This window comes from Cheilinus undulatus, linkage group 3, assembly GCF_018320785.1.
Source record: "Cheilinus undulatus linkage group 3, ASM1832078v1, whole genome shotgun sequence".
NCBI lineage: Eukaryota > Metazoa > Chordata > Actinopteri > Labriformes > Labridae > Cheilinus > Cheilinus undulatus.
The window spans coordinates 55,661,187-55,676,597 of NC_054867.1; the positions used below are offsets into that span (position 1 = coordinate 55,661,187).

Consider the following 15,411-nt stretch of genomic DNA (forward strand, 5'->3'; position numbering starts at 1 on the left):
ATTCCACCTTGTGGCTTAATTAGGTACTACAATGAAACTGACTGATTCTAACTGTAAGTGATAATTATTTAAAAGGTGGAAGCATTTAGGAACAACAGCCCCGAAGCAGAACACCACATAAAATCAGAGTGGGTCTATCACAAGAAGAGTTTGTATTAGATCAAAAGTCTTTTATTTCATTGTCACGTGTAGTTTAACATGTGTCTGCTTTCAGACTCATTCATACTCTTTAATAAAACATAAACTCTTATATGTACACAGGCATCCATCCATGCATGCTAGCTGTCTGTATGAATCAGGTCTTTAGCTTTATGCAGGTTATGGTCGACAGCTCCGTCCAAGAACTGAACCCAGGTCAGCTGGGACTCCCCGCACACGTGACTGGACCTGCATGACAAATGAGAAAGACGCACAGACTTTGAGCAGACAAAGGTCTGTAAAATCACTACCAGGGTCTAAATGATGAGCCCCTTTAGAACTACCAGGGTCATTTAGACCCTAAATTTCAGCACAGACTAATAATCTGGCTATTAGGATCTGAACAGTCTGTCTGGTTTTAGGTATCATAACCTTTTTACCTGATAATCTCCAGGACTTTCTTTAACAATGCTGCCAATTTAGACACCTGTAGAAACAAAACACAATTTATTTTAGTTATTTTTAAAGTGGTCTTTGCATGTTTGCATACATCCAATTGACATCCCTAGTTTCACAAAATACGTTTCATTTATGCAAGTAACTTTCAGGTAAGGTCTCATCTTATGGAGGAAAACTGTGGATTATTCACTTCTCATAGGACTTTCTATACTTTAGAAGGTACACCCTGGCTTGCAGATTGTCTTGAATACAAACTTTTCTAACTGTTACTGATTACTGACATCAGATCCTGGGCTTGGATCAGTACATCCCTAGTTTAACTGTGTGTGTCTGTCTTACGTTGTTCTCCACGCCGCTGTAGTCCATCGGAGGGTAGAGACTGAGAGCCAGATCATCAACACTGGAGGGGGCAATAGAGGGGACAGAGTTAAAAATGTAAAACTGCATTGTTATTACTAAAACTAAGGATAAAATATTCTATTTATCAGTATTTTTAATTGGTGAAACAGCAGGATTATAACATATCAATGAAAACACGGCCTTATTATCTGAAGATGCTTTTGAGTTTTCAGTTCAGGCTGTGAGGGTACAATCCTTCCTGTCATTGACCTCTGTCTGAACTTAGACTTCACTTTTCTCATTTTGCACACAAGAATTTTGGCCTACACAGAGAAAACACCACCATGTAGAATTTAATTTGCAGCCTTAAACATCTACCATCACTGAAATGTAGCTTTGCCTCCAAACACCATGTGTAAAAACACCACACCGGGACGTCCCGACTGCTGATGGTTGAAGAAAAGACGCCCCAGCTGGTGTGCAAATATGTTGAAGTAATTTTAAAGATGCTGTTTTGCTGTGATGAGCAAGAGCCACACTGGTGTAATAATCCTGATATAGAGCACAGGTGAGAGGTGAAAGAGAAGTACTCATAAATACCAGCCTAAAACTCTAACGCCAGAGTAGCTCCAAGAAAAGACACATAAGCATGCTATTAAATGTCATGATGATTTAAAACGTGCGTTTAAAAATGGTAAAATACTGATATTTGATGAATGTTCATCTCATGTATTCCTGTCCAATATATCTAAAAATGTTCCACAAAAGGTCTAAAATGACAGAATCTAATCACAAAAGTAAAACTTAAAACTCTAAGTGTGTGGATGTTTATCTAGTTTTTTTTTTTTTAACCTTTATTTAACCGGATAGTTGCGTGCTGCGTGTTCATATTTCCTACCCAGGGCTGATCTCCTTGCTGATGTCAGCCAGGTCGTCCAGCTGCTCGAGTTTCTGAGGCGTGCTGACATCACCGTTAGCTCTGACGGCTGACGACAGCTTCCTCAGACACGCCGCCGATGCCTTCATCAGCCCCTGACACGGACCAATCACACGCCGGTCCTTCTCCGACCAGTACGTGTCCTGGTTTCCTCTGGGCTCGTCTCCTCCCTGCTCATCCTCCAGGACGTCGCTGAACGGGTCCTGGGCCTCAGATAACGCCTGAGAAGGAAATGGTCAGTCAATGTGAGTGTCTGATACACCACAGACAGGCGTGTAAACATTTTGTCTATTGGCTGGACAAACAGCTTTCCTCTAAGCTTCTGTTTAGATAGACGGTAGGAGTGGGCAGTATCCATAAACGCTGTTAAACTAAAATGTTTTCACAGTATTACCACAAGGTTTTTATACACCACATTATATAAGAATCAGGTTGGACCAAGCAGAGCATGTGCCTTGACAGTTGATTCATTCAGTCCTTTTACAAAAAGCTTCTAGTCTTGAAAAACAACGAGGATGTCACAGAATTATGGTGGTGAAATGGGATTTTAAAAGTAGCAGAAATGGGTTAGAAATGGCAAGGTTTAGATAAAAGTGGCAAAAAATAAGCAAATAATGGTGAAAAATTGGTCAAATGGTCAAAAGAAGTGGTAAAAAGGGATAAGAAAGAGGTAGAAATAGGTTAAAAGTGGCATAAATGGGTGGAAAAGTCAATGAAATGGAGTTTAGAAGTGGGAAAATCAGTTTGAATTGGCAAAAATGGGCTAACTGAGGCAGAAAGATGGGCAGAAATTTGCAGAAATAGGTTAAGCTGATAAAAATGGTTGTAGAAAGTGTTAAAAAACATTAATAGTGTCAATAATGGGGTCAACAACAACAACAGAAGTGGCAAAAACAGGCAGAAACAAAGCAGTGGAAAGGGTTTAAAATGAACAAAAATGGGTTTAGAGTGGCTAAAGTGTGTTAAAACTGGAAATAGTTGGTGGGGAAAAGTGATGGAAATTAGTTCAAATGTGGCAAATATGGTTCCAAATTGTGCAGAAAATGGTAAAAAAAAACAAAAAAAAGTGTAAAATAATAGTAACAAAATTTGGATGTGAAAAAAATCCTTTAAAAAATATTCTTCATTTTTTTAAGGCACCTGGTGAGCCCATCTAAGTGTCTCACAACCCCAAATGGGGTCCCGACCCCAAGGTTGAGGACCAGTGGGCTAGACGACGTCAGATGCTAGGAGGTCTACAGAACTGAGTAAATATTGATATTGACCACCTTCACACCAGGTTAATCTGTTAAACTGTGGGAAAAAAATCACTCTTCTGTGGTCTCGTCAAAGACTGAATGTTGTAGGAAACATTCTGATGATTACTGCAGCGTAGACGTCCATTTAGAGCTTAAAGTGCTAACTTTCTCCGTTCCTTTTCATTCCTAATGACTGTCCACTACTTCCAAAACTCATAATGTGGGACAATAGAGTCATATTGTAGGGATTTACTTTACTTCTGAGTAGGGCTGGCTGATTAATCGAAAATTAGATTAAACTGCAATAGTATCGCAGAAGTTGCAATATTTATTTCACCTGAAATTTGAGTCAAAATACTGGTTTAAAACGTTTTCTACAGCTGAGATGTTTTGCATAATGTACCATGCAAACATTCAAGACCCATTTTTTTGAACAGTCTACCAAAAAATCCAACTTACTTCATTTTTCCACATATTTCTGATTAAATATGAGGTGACCAAAATGATCATTCCATTCAATACAGTAATTCCTATCCAATTTGCAATATCAGTCAAAATCATCACATTTAGATTTTTTTTTTTCAAAATTGTTCAGCGCTAGTTTGATCTAATATTGTGTTGGGTAAAATATATAATGATTTATTCCTTGTGTTTTTGGAAAATACATAAGATGAGGAATTTAAAGAATAATAACGTATCAAATTGCAATTAGATTGCAACGAGATTATTTCCCTCATCGTTCGGCCCTACTTCTGAGGACAGAATGCAAATAGACATAAATAAACTTTAAGCAGACGTGGTTTGAGGTAAGGGGATGATTGTATTTGGGTTATTGGCTTCAGGGTAACTCTCCAGGTAGATGTGTGTGTATTTACCTGTTCAATTTCTTCTAAAGCATCTTTGACAACTCCAACCTGTTCAGACAGAACCACCAAAACTGCTGCTCTGTTATCTGTACAAAAACACACACACAAAGTCATTACAGCCCTACAACTGTGTCTAACATGCTAACAACAGTGCTTATTTAAAAATAAAAAAAGTCTCCAGTGAAACTGACTGGATCAATGCTCAGAATACACCCGCAGCTTTAAATACAATCGTAGAACAGAACTGTAGGGCCAGGGCTTTCTTTTTAACGCTCATTAAAACTCTTATCACATTCACTGACCCTGTGGCAGCTGGACGAAACGATCACAGGCCGACCACACTCCTCCTGTGGATGTTAACTGTTCCTGGGTCAGCCTGGAGGAGAGCAGAGGAGAAAGACATTTAACCCTCGGTCCCTTGTAATTTTTATCTACATCTGTCCTTGTTTGTCCTGAAAACGGACATGCAGAAAGGTGCTAATAAAATAATCATTTTTCAACTTTTTTTTTTTTTTTTCACTGCTTCAAATTTCTTCAACAACTTCAACCCTGACCACTTAAAAAAACAAAACAAAAAAATTTAAAAATTCAATGTTACACGCTTTTTATGCCAGTTACTGTACACCACGTCACTGCTATTTTTTATGGTAAAAAAAACACAAAAACACCATAATTCCCATATATAAAATGATCTAGAAAAAAAATCTTTTTTTCAATAAATAGAGTCTGGACCATGCCAATGATGAGTAGTAAAATTGATTTTGATGCACTGAAATTTTTCTGTAGTGCTGAATGCCATATTTTAGCTACATCCACCCTTGTTTGTCTGAAAACGGACATGCAGACAGGTGTTAATAAAATACTAATTTTTCAACTTTTTAAAAAACGTTCACTGCTTCAGATCTCTTCAACAACTTCAACCCTGACTACTGAAGAAAAAAAAAAAAAAAAATCAATGTTACACCCTTTTTATGCCACTTATTGTACACTATGCCTATGACTTGGATTCGTCCATGCTAAACAGATGAGTCCATCTGTGCGTAAAACACGCCAATTTTACCCTCCTTTTCTCGCGCTTCCTCCTCTACCAAATCTAATACGAGTGAATGCATTTGTTCATATTAGGTTTATTTTATGTACAGGCATAAAGAATCAGAGGATATATGTAGAATATGAACCACGAACACACGCATTTCTACCTCTAACCAAAATGTGACCACAAATATGCCAATTACGCGCAGATATAAATTTACTGCATCTTTGAGATATGATATATTCTTACCTATTGATCGAAAGGACCTGTGCATCCTCATGCTTGTTAATCCACTTGCTATAAAGTGAGGGCAAAGTTGAAATTGTCCAAATGTCCCTCTTTCTTAGTCCCAGACTGCAGAATCCACAGGTAACATATCCTAATGTAAACACTTCACTTACGGCATGTCCGCTTGTAAACATACATGCAGATTCGCACCCGATCACACACGTTGGAGCCCACAAACTTTTCCTTACACATCTAGCCCACTCTCAGACATCCTTATCTAGTGGCATGAATCGGTTCATTTAATTCTGATTATGTTTAGCGGGTGAAATAGCACTCCGAACACTCTGAGCGCATGGAAGGAAAACCATGTCTGCGCTGCTGAAAGGGTTAAAATGCTGCACTGCACTATCCACTGGATCACTGTTTAATGGTGAAATTTAGAGCCCTGGTGATCGACTGACTGCAAAAAAATGGGTGCTTTAAGTTGTTTTGGTGCCCTAGACACACAGTCAAAAAACGTGTTTTTAATGGAAGTCTATGAGTCCAATTTCGGACAAACAAGGCTGGATGTAGCTATTTCGCGTCATGGGCGTTCTATGGGTGACACAGTTTTCATTTTTAAATTTTTTTTTAAATATGAAGAAAAATAATAACTTAGGCCAAATTTGATGCCTCAATCTATAAAAAATGTGACTATTAACTAAAAAAAAGAAAACTATGATAAAAATGATAAATGTCTTCAAAAGGGACATAGTAGGGACCGAGGGTTAATATCCATAGAAATAAATAAAGGAACAGAACAAGGACTGAAAGCTTTTAACACTGCTGTAAACCAGGGGGTCTCAACCTTTTCAGCCCGTGACCCCCAAAATGAAGGTGCCAGAGACCGGGGACCCCGCTGTACCTGAAGGTGGTTGAACACAGCCATGAACATTCAAGAATAGTTATGTGGAGACAAGGCTGCCCATTATGGGGGAAAAATGGGAGAGCTTTCTGGGGCCCTGTAAAATCCTGGTAAAGTTAAGCTGTGGTATTTTAAGTTTAACCTGAATAATAACCACTCTTATGAAAAAGAAAAACTTTAAATTATTTGTGTAGTAAGAAGCCCTCTTAAAAATGTAAATCCTTTTGTTAAAAACAGAATTAAAATATGTTAAAAATAGCTGAAATGGGTTAATAATGGTGGGAAAGGTGGTGAAATTAGCAAAGTAGCAGAAATGGGTTAGAAGTGCCAAAAATTAGATTAAAGTGACAAAAAAAAGGCAAAAATGGGTTAAAGTGGCAAAAATTGGCATATTAAGTGGTAAAAAGGGATACAACAGTGGCTGAAATGGAGTAAAAGTGGCAAAAATAGGTGGAAATTTGGTCAAATGGGACGAAAATTGACATAAACTGGCAGAAAAGGGTTAGCTGAGGCAGAAAAAAGTCATAAACTGGCAAAAATGGGCATATCAAATCGTGAAATGTGGCTTAAAAAGTGGTAAAAGGGGTTAATAGTGGCAATAATGTGTCAACAGATGCAACAATAGGCAGAGTGGCTGGATTTGGTCTAGAAGTGGCAAAAACAGGCAGGAAAAAAAGTGGTGGAAAGAGTTTAAAATGGACAAAAAATGGGTTTTAATTTTCAAAAATGTATTAAAGATGGTAAAATTGTTGGGAAAAAGTGATGAAAGCAGGTTAAAATTGGGCAAAATTGGTGTAAAGTGACAACAGTGTAATTCAAAAATGTTCTTAGTTTTTTTTAAGGCATCTGGAGACCCCTCTCAGTGTCACAAGACCCCAACGTTGAGAACCCCTGCTGTAAACGGTTTAATCTGAAAAAAGTACTGTCTGATTATGGCGTTAACGTACGTCTCCTGTGGCGAGCTCAGTATGACCTCCACCAGCTGGGACACTCCCTCCAAAACCTCCACGGTGGCGTCTCTGATCTGGCGCCGCAGACTGATTCCTAAGAAAGAAACACAGAGGTCAAAATGTCAGAATTGTTAATTCTGAATTCAGAGATCTTTAAAGTCGGAGCTGGAGGTTAAAGAAATGCTGGCGAACGTTTTTCTCTCCTGTGGTGATCAAACATCCAGGCTGTTTTTAATCTTCAGATTAGAGCATGACCCGGCCCGCTGTCGTTAGCTAAAACTTCCTCACTCATCGCATAAAAACAGAAAAAGGAGCTTTTCACTGATTCAAGGGAAAACCGTGAAAAGACTAAACAAGCTCTACTGAAGGACGCTGAGACTCAGAAGGATTAATGACCTGTGCCTAGGGCTGGGCAATATCTGTAAAAAACTGAATCTCAGATTCTTTCACACCAAACGAGATTTTAAGCATTTTTTAAAATGAAAAATAAACTTTTCAAACAGTTTTTAATTTATTTTTAACAACAATATGTAACAAAATTGACCTGAATTTTACTGAACTCAAAACCTCCCTTTTTATTCTGGCTTTTGCCTAAATTCAATGCTTTCATCTTCATGTGTTTTAATAATTTAGGTTTTATTTTATTCTGTTTTAACTTCAGAATGATATTTTGTAGTTTATCCTCTTGTTTTAGCATTTTTCCTAAAGTTCTTCTTAAGTGTTTTGTTTCCCTGTTTGAGCATAATGCCTTGAGTTACCTTTCATTGTTTTTATTCTCATTACAGCACCCTTCTATTATTTATTTTTACTACATTTTAATTCTATTTGATGATATTTCATTCTACACTTTAACCTAACCTCCAGGGTTTACTCATTTTAAACCTTTAAGATGGCGTTTCCTCGGTGTATACAGGTGTTCTTATAGAGCAGGGGTGTTAAACTCAATCAGCAAATTTAGGTCTAACCTGAGGGCCTAACAGGGTCAACATTTAACTGAAAACTGTCAACTGTGTTTTCACAGGTAATGAATTATAAGGGAAATTAAACAGAGATGATAAATGATTTTAAGATTTCTCAAAAAATGAATAAAAAAATAAAAAAATAAAAAAAAATAAATAAAAAACAAAACAAAAGTCAAAATGATTAAATATCACAGCATCAATAAATCTGAGGTAAAAAGTCAACTTTTTAAGTCCTAAAGGTCAAAATACAAAATTAAAAGTCAAAATAAGGTTTTAAAAGGCAAATATATGAGATAGAGAAATACAATCATGAGTTTAAAGGTCAAGATATGAGATAAAATAAAAAATCAAGAGTTTAAAAGGTCAAAATAGAAGATAAAATTCTTAATCAGGAGTTTAAAAAGTGAAAACACTGGATAAAAAGTCAAAATTAGGAGTTTAAAAGGTCCAGATCTGATTTAAAATGAAAAATTGTGAATCTAAAAGGTCACAATATGAGAAAAAGGTCAAAACTATGAATATAAAAGGTCAAAATATACACCTGTGTTTTAGAGTCTTTTATTTATGATTCATTTTGCCGATACAGTGGATGGCTCTCAGGGTGGCGGTGGGGGGTTAGAGGGTTGGCTGGAGTGGGTTTGGGTCATATTTCCTTTTATTTTCTTTTAATTATCTATCTGTTTGTAAAGCACTTTGTGCTACCCAATGCTGATCAAGGGCCGACTGGACTGGTTCCAAAATCTTGCTCTTCCAATTTATGCTTTTACAATGTGGCCTGTTTAATGGATGATTAACTACTAGACATCTCACTCTTTACTGGAATGATTAAGACAACCTGGAACCTTGATAAGGACAAGGAAGCTGAGATTTAACACGTCAACACTCTTTGGACAATCCTGTTTAAGACTGAGACAAGTAAGATAGATGTTAGCAGAACTGCAGATTTTACTGTTGAATTTTGGGCTGGCCAGTGTTCTTTTATTCTGGGATGTGTTTTAAAAGGAAATTATACCAGAGAAATACTTTGTGTTTTACCGTACACAGATAAATTTTCTATCACTTTCATCTTTTTCTTCTTTGGGTCTTTGAGTTTTTCTCAAACACTGCAGCAGCTCTCTGACACTGACGTACACGGAGGAGAGAAAAAAGACGTTTTTCTCTCCACCATGATCAATCCTGTAACTTCTAAACAAACGAAAGCTCACTCTGTTCAGCTGCATCCTGCCTGCAACATAACGGGACCGTGTAAGTGACCACAGTATAACCATCAGGATGAGTTGCTGCCGATAGCCCTGATACTCTCTCTACTGTGCTTCTGCCTCGACTGTCACGTGGGTGTATCTTTGACAGCAGCAGTGTCGCCTGTAGACTGAATGTTTTAACATGCAGGAGACAAACAGACTGTGCTGAACAGGACTAAGAAAACCTGCTGCTTTGGTTTTTACACTCAGCGGTACAGGCGTACCAACATGGCACGCATCAGGTCCTCTGGGTTACAGTACATCACACATCCTGTGATGTGATTATTTATCTAACCAAGAACACCCTGAGAATTAAAAACCTCATTTACAAATGTCCTGGTCAAGAAACAACAGCAGCAAGTTTAACAAAGACTTTAAAAAAGAGCTGCTAAACACAGATTAACCAAATCCTGAGTCCCAAAACAAGAAGAGATCAGTTAAAACACGGGTGTCAAAATCAAGGCCCGGGGGCCAGATGCAGCCCGCGGTGCATTTTTACCCAAGATCATGGGGATGCTGAGCATCCACACTATTGATATTCACGTCAGCCATTTTGTTTATTATTTTGCTTCCGCGCCGGCTATCTCCTCCTTCATACTTTGTCATATCAACACCGTTTACACTTTAAAAAATTCAGTTTCTTCGTCATTCTACTGTGATTTTTCTCATGTCTAACTTTTATTATTTTTTAAAATATGGCTATTTTCATGCTATTTTCAGCTATTTCTATGCTTTTTCATCCATGCAATTTTCAGATAGGCCAAAATCAGCTATTTTATGCTATTTTCAGCCATTTCATGGCTACTTTCAGCTTCTTTTTTTTAGGCTATTTTCAACTTTTTTAGGCTACTTTCAGCTATTTGTATCCTTTTTTTGAGCTACTGAATGCCATTTTCAGCAACTTTTATGCCATTTTACGCTATTTTTATGCTGTTTTCAGCTATTTTTGTGCTTTTGGCTATTTTCAGCAGTTCTTCCACAAATTCAGCTCTCAGCATACCCATGCAATTTCAGCTGAAATTACAATTTTGATCCAGTTAGAATTGGCCTGCTGCTATGAGGTCTGCAGATTTCCTCCAGTATAAAAATGTAAGTTTAACCTTGAAGATTTTAAAAAATCCAAGTTAAGTTATAAAAATCTGAAAAAGTAGAGAGTAGAAATAATTCGATAAATAGTCAGGAATGAGGGAAAGAAATTAATTTGTGTTTTCATTTCATATTTTCATTTTACAACACAAGAATACGACTGAAACTTAGAAACTTAAAAATTTTAATTTTAAATGAAATCTTGACCTTTTAAACTCCCAATTTTGACTTTTAATCCCATACTTTCACTTTTTTAACTCCTAATCAAGAATTTTATCCCATATTTTTACTTTTTAAACTCTTGATTTTGTATTTTATTTCATATCTTGACCTTTAAACTCATGATTTTATTTCTCTATTTCATATATTTGCATTTTTAAAAACCTTATTTTGACTTAAATTTTGTATCTTGACCTTTAGGACTTACAGTGTTGACTTTTTAGCTTAGATTTATTGATGCTGTGATATTTAATCATTATGACTGACTTGTTTTTTTTTTTTTTTTTTTAGAAATCTTTAAATCATTTATCATCTCTGTTTAATTTCCCCCAAAATTCTTTACCAGTGAAAACACAGCTTTTTTTTTTTTTTCAAAAACGTCTCAAGCACAGCCTGTTCACCACTGCTACAGTCTTCATTAAACCCCCCCTTACACTCATCCTTCCCCCACTCACTTTGTCCATGTCTTATCTGTTTCTTGTAAAGCATCCTTGGGTTTCTTGAAAGGCGCTAGATAAATTCAAGATATTATTATTTTTGACAGTTTTCAGCTAAATCTTGACCCTGTTAGGCCCTCAGGTTGGACCTAAGTTCAGATTTCGGCCCCTGCTGTGACTGAGTTTGACACCCCTGAGTTAAAACATGCATGTTTCTCCGGTGTATTTGAATTTTCCTCCAGCTTTGACTTTGGATCAGAGAACAGAAGAAAGTACTGGGACTGGGTCACAGAGCAAGGACTGGGACTTCCAGCTCTTACACATGAAAGATTGAGGACAGCCTTATAAATAAGGATATACTAATGATTCTGTCTTTCAATGACCAGTGGAGGCCAATCACCTCAATCATACAGAACATAGTCAGAAACACTGCATTGTTCAGCTCCAGCTGATTTATCGAGCTGCCATCTTGCAATTTAAATTCAGGATTTGTGAGGTTCTCCTGACTTTTATGAGCTAAAAAAAAAAATTCAGAAGATCTGTACATTCTTCTGAAGAGCAGCTACAATTTTCCAATGTGGAAATATTCATGGAATTTGGAATTTCCCCTTGTCTAACTAATAAAGGAACATTTTATCTTATGAGAGAAATCAAATAAGACGGGAATGACATGAAGACTGGTTTCACCGTCTTACACTGATGCCAGAGTGTAGGGCTGGACGATTTGAGAAAATAATCTAATTGCAATTTTCCCCCCGAAATTGCGATTTAATATATTATAATTTTTAGGCTCCTAATCTTTTGTATTATTTTACAAACATAAGCAATAAATCAATTTGTATTATAATGAACACAATATTAGATAAATTGAACTAAGGGTAAAAGATTTGAAAAAAAAAAATCGTATATCAAATTTGATTTTGATTGCTGTATGGAATGGATGATAAATTTTTTATGTTATTCTAATTTTCATTAAGAATATCATATACACAAACAGAAAAAGTAAGATTTTAGTAAACTACTCTGAAAAACACACCTGTAAGTATGCATTATGTGTAGATCAAAAAATCTCTGCTGCAAAAAAAAGGTATCAAATTTCAGGTTAAAAAATATTGCACTCTCTGCGATTTGAAAATTGCAGCAGGTAATATTGGAATTTAATCTAATTTGCAATTAATTGCCCAGCCCTACTGGAGAGTGTGAGCATCTTAGATTGTAAAAATGCAATATTGCAAGGTAAAAAGGACAAATATCATCCTTTATCATCGCCAGTAAGGACTCGTGTTTTAACAACAGAAAAATAGACTAGATCAAACATCCATGCCTGAAAAGTACAAAAAATCAATGTAGAAATGTAGTTGTGTTGTGCTTCTACCTTGGCTTTTAGGCAGCCAGTAATAAACTGTGGACAGAGTCAGGATACTCTTCATCATGGAGTCAGACAACTTCTCTGCATCCTGCGAAAAAAAAAGGAGGGGGGGCATTAATGTACATGGAATTATACTGGAGCGCTGCAGACACAGGCTGATTCTTTTCTAGATTACAACACTCACATCTGTTAGCAGGGAGGAGAAAGAAGCTGCACAAAACAACTGTTATTATCACATTATTAAAGATTTCTCTCCTCTACTTCATTATGTTGTTTAAGGGTAAACACTGCTTTTCTCTGTCTGCATAACTTCACTAGTTCTCAAGAGCTTGATCTTCATTACCAAGGTGTCTTTTTGTTAATAACCTGACCTGTTGTGATGGCAGCGGTGGTTTGGAGAAGGCCAGGCTGACTTTGGTAGCTTCTTGGGACACCGCCTTCACTGCCTGGTCTGAGGAAACAAATCACAATTACTTTAAATCACATTAAAAAGTCCAATAAACAAGACCGATACAGGTATTTGATTCTGATATGGTGAGGAATGGGAACAGACAGATATAGCAAGGGCGAGCGTTAGCTCAGTGTAACACATCTGACGGCTCTAAAGGCAATCCGTACTGTCCCAAAGCAAGCATGGCCCCAAAAGTCTGGTTTGTTTGACCGGTGTAAGTTCACTTCCTCGGCCCTGACACAGATGAAATAAGCGTGCTTCAGCATGGTATGACTGCTCCTGACCTTTAAGTCTAGCGTGGTTTGGTATGGCTGTGTAAATTTGCCAGTGCTTTTATGGTAGCGAGGCTATCGCTGTAATGGGGTCCTTAGAATGACAACGTTTGGGCTCCTCATAGTATTTCTCAGGCAATTTGATTTGCTTGAAATATCAAGAAAGCTAAGGAAGTATTTTTTGTTTTTGTTAAATGTACTGATTTTTAAGAAAACAGAATCCATTAACAGTGCATTCAGAAAATATTCAGACCCCCTTCAGTTTTGAAATTCTATGTTGAAGCCTGATGCACAAAAAAAAAAAAAACAAAAAAAATATATATATATATATATATATATATATATATATATATATAATTCTCTTGAACATTTTTACAGATTTATCAAAAATAACAGACTGGAATATCACATTAACACATTCACATTCAGACCCTTTGTAACAACACTGTAAATGTAGCTCAGGTGCTAAATTAACCTGACTGGACATGATTCTAAAGCCCCTCTCTGCAGAGGGCCTCACAGCTGACAATGATGTCAGAGCAGAAACCAAGGGTCAAGGGTCAAAGGAGCTGCAGAGCTCAGAGACAGGATTGTTGACCGTCACAGATCTGGGAAAGACTAAAAAACATGTCTGCCGCTCTGAAGGTTCCCGAGAGAACAGTGGCTTCCAGAATTCCCACATGAAGAAGTCTGGACCAACCAGGACTCTTCTAGAGATGGTCTCCATCAGGGGAGATGGACCTTAGTGAGAGGAGACCAAGAACCCGACGGTCAGTCTGACTGAGCTCCAGAGATCCTGGAGGAGATGGGACAGAGTTCTAGGACAAGCATCACTGCAGCCCTCCACTGATCTGGGCTTCATGGAGGAGAGGAGAGATGAAGACTCTCCTCCGTGTAAAACATGAAAGCCTGCTTGGAGGTTTTTGCAGACCTCATGCAGGCTTTTCTGTGTGGAGAGGATAAACATTAGAATAAAGATGAATGTAAACGACTGTAGCATCAGGCTGCAACATAATGAAATGTTTAAACTGAAGAAGTCTGAATATTTTCTTAATGCACTGAGTATGGGTGCCGATAAAGGTTAAAGGACACCCAGAGTAATGGAATAGAAAATTATATTTAATAGAGGCTGAAGAGGAACAAACAGGATGAGGATGGTCATACTCAACTCAGAGTGTCCCAGAAGTTGGAGAGGTTGAAGGCTCCAGCAGACTCATTGGACTCTCCATCTACGGTTAAAATAGAGTATTTATGAAGAAAATCTCTGTTTTTGATTATTCAGATCTAAAACAGTTCACATTAAGTATTTCAGGACTTGTCAATGGTACAGTGATATTTTATGAAGGCAAAGCAACGTGAAAAACGTAAACGTTGGCACTCAGGTCTTCCTAAAGAAGTGTCAAAACATTCGTCGTGGCTGAAATACCCTGTAAAAAAACTGTAATTAAAATGCCTTAGAATCCAACCAGAGCGAACCTACATACAACATTTAGCCATGTAGTATACTGAGCATACGTTTCAATAGTTAGCATGTACACAGCTAGCTAGCTAGCTAACTGCGTCACTAGCGTAATAACGGCTCATATTCACCTCTGACTCTGTCTCTGATACACTGGATAGAGTTCAGCAGATTCCGTAAGGCCACAGATACATTTCCAGTGCTATTATCAGCACTCATGTTTCTACCAGTCGTCAATCCAACTCAACTCTCCAAGCTACATGTGTGTTGTGGAACTGAAAGGGACCGGAAGTTCAACTGGGGACAGTTCCAAAGGTAGCACCGGAACGGACCGCTCAGTCGGAGAAACAAAGCTTTAGTGACGCCTTGTGGTGGAAAACGCACATTGCAGGAGGAAAACCGGCTTCAGTATGTTTAATAGTTTTTAAAAAAAATATTATATTAACCCATTAAAGCCTGAAAACACAGATTATAGCCAGAGAATTCTCATTTTTTGGAGCCGAAAGTTTTACTAATTTTCTTCTGAAATCTAAAAAATCCAAATTTTCATAAATTTAACATAAATATTTTTTTGTATCTGAATTGATACATTAGGTGTTTTTGGTAACTGATAATCCACTTGAGGGCATTTTATCATTTATCAGATTATGTTCAGATTATTTTTAGTAATTTATAGGTCCTATTGATGAGATAGAGGTATCATAAAAGTATGTATCAAATATGATACAACAGACTTTAAGGGGTTAAAGAACATGAGGTGTGATGATAAGCAGTGGCGTGCACAGACTTTTTCAAGGGCAGGGGCGAAAAGAAAAAAAAAGAA

The 15,411-nt window shown here is 37.2% G+C and overlaps 1 protein-coding gene across 1 annotated transcript; it reads right to left on the reverse strand.

Annotated features, from left to right (window-relative positions):
- Positions 1 to 155: 155 nt before the first annotated feature.
- Positions 156 to 14,885, reverse strand: ccndbp1 (cyclin D-type binding-protein 1). The gene is made up of 11 exons (XM_041778355.1): positions 14,720 to 14,885; positions 14,299 to 14,358; positions 12,778 to 12,857; positions 12,413 to 12,494; positions 7,090 to 7,186; positions 4,280 to 4,353; positions 3,987 to 4,063; positions 1,835 to 2,094; positions 937 to 997; positions 579 to 625; positions 156 to 387 (listed from the first exon to the last, which is right to left on the reverse strand). The coding sequence occupies exons 1-11, from the start codon at positions 14,805 to 14,807 to the stop codon at positions 279 to 281; spliced, it is 1,035 nt and encodes a 344-aa protein (XP_041634289.1). The 5' UTR covers positions 14,808 to 14,885; the 3' UTR covers positions 156 to 278.
- Positions 14,886 to 15,411: the final 526 nt, after the last annotated feature.

Coding starts and splice junctions, on each gene's coding strand:
- ccndbp1 (XM_041778355.1), bottom strand. CDS start 14,807: ATGAGTGCTGATAATAGCACTGGAAATGTATCTGTGGCCTTACGGAAT. Junction 7,187..12,412: donor CTGGCTGCCTAAAAGCCAAG/GTAGAAGCACAA, acceptor TTTCTTTCTTAG/GAATCAGTCTGCGGCGCCAG. Junction 2,095..3,986: donor CTTTAGAAGAAATTGAACAG/GTAAATACACAC, acceptor TTTCCTTCTCAG/GCGTTATCTGAGGCCCAGGA.